Raw genomic sequence first — 5,231 nt, forward strand, 5'->3', positions numbered from 1 at the left:
GGACGCTCATAACATCCATCCATCCATCCATGCACCATACTCTATGCCTTGCACCACAGTGCAACGGAAATGAGAGTAGCGGTGACGTTGTGAACTAAAGTATGCGACCTAGAGATGGCGCTGGCAGTATTATCATCATCATTACGTATTGAGCAATATGGCCGCTACGGTAGCGGCTGGAGGCGTTCGCTGTGCTGCTCGCTCACTGGTTTTGGGTGATTTGCTACCGCTTTCGGAGCTGTGTTCGTGTGTACGATACTCTAAACTGACTATCGGTACCTTTATTATATTGCCAGGTGACCGAGAGGCCTCAACTGGCAAAAAAAAAACACGTCAGACAAGTAAGCTTACATTGTTTATTCTCAATCATGAATGAAGCACTACATGACCACAATTTTCGTACAGGTCAGGTGGAGCTAATGACGTCAATTACTGAGTTTACAACATACAGAAGCACAGATAGTAATCTATTTAACGGAATACGGCGGTTTCAGAATTCAACGCCACCTATTGAGAACGACAGCGACTATGAGATCGGCGCCATTAGCTGGGCGAAGTAGGCGTCTCCGCGCACTGACGAAACGGACCGGCAAGCAAAACTATACTGAGCGCCGAAGTTTTCATCTGCCTGCCCGACGAATTTCCGTTGAATCCGGTTCTCCACGGCATTCGGTAACATGCCTGTGCATTGCTGCGTGCCGCTTTGCAACCAGCGAGGAGTTCTGGACGACAATGGCTCGAAGGCAAGTATGCGTGTGTATACATTTCGTTTACTGTTTGTTGCGTCTCATGCGCGCGTCTTACGTCGCTTTTATCGTCTTACAGGTGTCGTTCTTCTGTTTTCCGAAGGATCCGCATCTGAAGAAGAAATGGATTGTAGCTATTAAGCGCGATGAAGGAAAGCTTTTTGTCGTGACGAAGCACACAAAGGTGTGCTCGAATCACTTCACCACCGACAGCTACTTGCCGAATGTAGTCGGCGATCGGCGTTATCTCCGGGTTGACGCCGTGCCGAGCGTGTTTGCCTTTGGAAAACCCAAGCCACCAGCAAGAACGACAACACTGTGTCGCGAAAATGAAACTGCTTTCCGCCGTCGGCCAGGCTAGCAGCTCCGGGTTTGCGTGACAACCACCGCTTTCTCCTAGTAGTGATGTCGCCGCGTCGCGGGATTCTTCAACAGCTGTTGAAACTATGGACGCCACAGAGTGTGCAAGTGTTTCAAAGCCGGCCAGTGCGACCCACGTCCGAGACCACGAAGTGTGTGATTGTGCATGTGCAGTTAGAGTGTTGGAGCTCGAGAAGCAGCTTTCTGTGCTCCAAATGCGCATACACCAACTGGAAAGCGACCTAGAAGGTAGGACCGAAGAGGTGAGGTCTGCGAAAGCAAATGCAGAGCGAGTGCCTGAGCTCGAGACGCAGCTCTCTCTGCTTCAAGTACGTATACAACAACTGCAGAGCGACTTGGAAATTAGAACGAAAGAGGTGAAGTCAGCAAAAGATGTGCTTTATAAAGCTCTAAGAGAGTATGAAATACTCAATATGGAAAACAAAAAGCTTGATCGGCATAAAAGCAGGCAATTTTCTGTCGAATGCTTCAAGGACAGCCCTGAGGACATTAGTTTCTACACTGGACTTTCAAACTTTGAATCATTCATGTGCTTCTTCCGTTTGATAAACCCCAGTGAGTGTGCGGAAAATATAAAAGTATGGTCTAGGAGCTGTTTAAGTTCATCAAGTAATGCAGGGAGGCCGCACATGCTGACGGCTAAGGACCAGCTTTTTCTTGTTCTCGTCAGGTTGCGCCTTGGGCTTTTCGAAAGGGACCTTGCCTACAGGTTCAGGGTGTCCATTGCTACAGTATCCAGAATATGTACCACATGGATCAGCTTTATTTATTTGCAGGTTGGCCATATGGACCTTTGGCTGAGCAGAGACGAGGTTGATAAGGCCATGCCAGCCATTTTTAAAGAGCGATACCCATCAACAAGAGCCATTATCGACGCGACAGAAGTGAGATGCGAAGTTCCAAGCTCTGTGGTCCTTCAGTCGGCAACCTACTCAACCTACAAGTCAACTAATAGAATGAAAGGTTTGGTTGTCATTTCATCTGATGGAACGATCACATTTCTGTCAAAATTATTTACAGCGTCGGTGCCAGACAAAGAGCTCGTTGAAAAAAGCGGGTTTTTAAAACTCGAGTTTGAGCCTGGCGACTCGGTAATGGCCGACAAGGGCTTTAAGATACAGGACCTGCTCAGTGCAAAAGGAATTGCGTTGAACATTCCCCCTTTCCTTCAGAGACAGCACCTTACTGAAGAAGAAGTTAGACAAACAGAGGAAATTGCAAGTCTCAGAATACATGTCGAGCGGCGCATTCAACGTATTAAGGCATTTCAGATTTTTGACAGGCCCATCCCACTGTCATTTGCACCGATCATTAATGAAATTTGGGCATTGCGTGCATTCTTAAGCAATCTTCAAAGTCCTTTAATAGCAACTTAGGATCTGCAGCAGCAACAATCTTGCTGCAGTAATGTGGAAGCTGTCAGTTGAGTACTACATAACCTTCGCAGTGATTGCCAAGCTAGCATGGCCAAAGCAATGAGCACATGGCTTCAATACTCGTTTCAAGAAAAGGATACAAGGCATTGTCAATAGTATCACAACTTTATTGATAAATACATAAATGCTCATTCATTTTGTAATCTCTTGAATTCAACATCCATTGTTCGTACTGCATCTTTTTGCCAAGTACGGCAGAAGTGTAGAAAAATAAAAGCTGCCCAACCTATTTTTGCATTTCTGCCATTCACTTTCACTGAATCGAATTCTTTCGACAACTAGAAATTGTGGAGCATACATGACAAAATCAGCCCAAGTAAGCCCTGAAAGGGCCATCTGCCCAAGAACCTGATAATAGTAATAGTGGGTGTGGTTTAGCCTGTACGTGCCGTAGCTGTCTTTCACAAGGCACGAGCCATGAGTGCTTGGTATTTTCAAGTCTTTCATTGAATATGGGCACTTAACTTCGACAATACCATGAGGATTCGGTTCCTCTGGGTTCCACACCACACGATCAGGCGATGCACCGAGCCATGGGCACGTGGGATCCACTATAAGGCCGCAGTGAAAGGTCTGAATACTGTGCTGGAAGGTTCGGAGGGTTGTTTCATATCTCTGAACAGCCATGGCTTCGCTTGAAACTCCGTACCTGAAACAAAAATACCATGATGCAAGTTCTGTCTTTTACTTGCATTCTGTGATACAATCCACGTTAGGCAGTACATACGGTGTGTATACATATGCTAATATTGTAACAACGTTGAGGAGCGCAGTTTAATAAAATAATATTTATTAAAGGCCAACCTGTACCCACGACTAAAAGCTTGATTGACAATATAGTGTGCAAAGCTACTCCCATTTCCAAGGTTTTCGATCAATGTGTGACAACAGGTACACATGTGTAATCTGTTAATAACATTGTACCTGTACATTAGTGCCAATCACCTGTAGCCACCGTGATTCACTGGAAGCAAGATTATCCATAGCAGATGTAAACAAGGAAGTGCCTCGCCTGCACACTTTGTCTTCTTGTGCTATAGTTCTCACTTTGTTGTGAACTAACTTGGCCAAGAAAATGTTTTTGGACCCGTACTTACTGGATGGCCCTTACTCTAGACAGATCTCGGTCTGTGGTGAGGTTCTGCAGGCCTTTCTCTGTCCAATTCTCACGTGTAACAGCAACACCAAAATTCGAAGCAGTCAAGCGGTCTTTGCGAGCAGCTTTCCATGTCGCACTTTGGCTCTGCTGGCGAGAGGTCTGCTCAAGCTGGCGAGCTTCATCAACAGACAGCATGAGAGCCTGCATATAAGGGTGCAGCACATGTTAGAGTTAACACGCAGAAAGCGGACATAACAGAGTCAGCATAGTTTTGTAAACTAATAAAACTGTTCGGTTGCTAAGCAGAAAAAATAGTGTTATGAAAATGTAGGTTAGTTAGCATAAGTAATGTATATAGTGAGTACCAAGAGCACACGTCGAAATACACACGGGCACTACTTGGAAGTCGTGCACAATGTTATTGCATTTTCTGGCTTCATTCCATGCTACATGCATGCTATGAATAGGCTCTGCTCGCAAGAGGTCTGTTCAACCTGGTGAGCTTCATCAACAGACAGCACACAAAAGCCTGCGTGTAAGGTTGCAGCACATGTTAGAGTTAACGCACAGGAAGACATAACCACAGTAAAGATAACTTTGTAAATATTATGTTTGGTTGCTAATAAGCAAAAGCCTTATAAACGTGACGAAGTGGGTTAGTTAACACAAGTTATGCAGCACGTAGCAAGAGTATGCTACATAGGTCGAAGACATAAAGAAGGGAAAGATGTGCACAACGTTCTCGTGTTTCCTGTGCTTTATTCCATGCTAAATGCCGGCGTGCTACATGCATGTATGTGCTTGCCTCGATTACAGCCTGCTGCATTGGTGGCAGGCCCACGCACGACACAACAGTGTTTAAGGGTTCTGGAAAAAATGCTGGCTGCATGGGTGTCAACTCTGTAGTCACCCCAACCTGAATTTCTGGGCATAAATAGGTGGTGAAGTCATGTGGTACAAGTGGTTTCTGACTGCACAAGAGGCTGCCTTCACACGTCTCGCCAAACAAACTGTCTGCTTTCTTTAGTGTTGCAGACTGCCAGTGATCCAAAAGTGGACTTGCAGTATGTGCAGCCATCTCTCTTGCGAACTGCCTCGCAGCTTTCTGAACATCTTCTACGCTCCTCGGTCTTTTCCTCGCTTCATAAAGACGCGATTGGAGCGGGTAAGAAAGACCGTCTGGCCGTGCGGCTCTCAAGACAAAGTGTACAGGCGAGGCACTTCCTTGTTTACATCTGCTATGGATAATCTTGCTTCCAGTGAATCACGGTGGCTACAGGTGATTGGCACTAATGTACAGGTACAATGTTATTAACAGATTACACATGTGTACCTGTTGTCACACATTGATCGAAAACCTTGGAAATGGGAGTAGCTTTGCACACTATATTGTCAATCAAGCTTTTAGTCGTGGGTACAGGTTGGCCTTTAATAAATATTATTTTATTAAACTGCGCTCCTCAACGTTGTTACAATATTAGCATATGTATACACACCGTATGTACTGCCTAACGTGGATTGTATCACAGAATGCAAGTAAAAGACAGAACTTGCATCATGGTATTTCTG

General features: G+C 45.4%; 2 protein-coding genes across 2 annotated transcripts; one reads left to right on the plus strand and one right to left on the minus strand.

Annotated features, from left to right (window-relative positions):
- Positions 1 to 432: 432 nt before the first annotated feature.
- LOC140218866 (uncharacterized) lies at positions 433 to 2,587 on the plus strand. Its single transcript, XM_072288571.1, has one exon. The coding sequence runs from the start codon at positions 1,193 to 1,195 to the stop codon at positions 2,501 to 2,503; it is 1,311 nt and encodes a 436-aa protein (XP_072144672.1). The 5' UTR covers positions 433 to 1,192; the 3' UTR covers positions 2,504 to 2,587.
- Positions 2,588 to 2,649: 62 nt separating this feature from the next.
- On the minus strand, positions 2,650 to 4,039 carry LOC126523980 (uncharacterized). Its single transcript, XM_050172384.3, has 2 exons — positions 3,661 to 4,039; positions 2,650 to 3,212 (listed from the first exon to the last, which is right to left on the minus strand). Exons 1-2 carry the CDS (start codon positions 3,867 to 3,869, stop codon positions 2,717 to 2,719), a joined length of 705 nt encoding a protein of 234 aa, XP_050028341.1. The 5' UTR covers positions 3,870 to 4,039; the 3' UTR covers positions 2,650 to 2,716.
- Between the last annotated feature and the right edge of the window lie 1,192 nt (positions 4,040 to 5,231).

This window comes from Dermacentor andersoni, chromosome 6, assembly GCF_023375885.2.
Source record: "Dermacentor andersoni chromosome 6, qqDerAnde1_hic_scaffold, whole genome shotgun sequence".
Classification (NCBI taxonomy): Eukaryota; Metazoa; Arthropoda; class Arachnida; order Ixodida; family Ixodidae; genus Dermacentor; species Dermacentor andersoni.

Excerpts from the sequence above, each read along its gene's own strand:
- LOC140218866 (XM_072288571.1), top strand. The coding sequence starts at position 1,193 with ATGGACGCCACAGAGTGTGCAAGTGTTTCAAAGCCGGCCAGTGCGACC.
- LOC126523980 (XM_050172384.3), bottom strand. The coding sequence starts at position 3,869 with ATGCAGGCTCTCATGCTGTCTGTTGATGAAGCTCGCCAGCTTGAGCAG. Across the intron at positions 3,213-3,660 it reads TCTAGAGTAAGGGCCATCCA|GTACGGAGTTTCAAGCGAAG; the intron begins GTAAGTACGGGT and ends TTTTTGTTTCAG.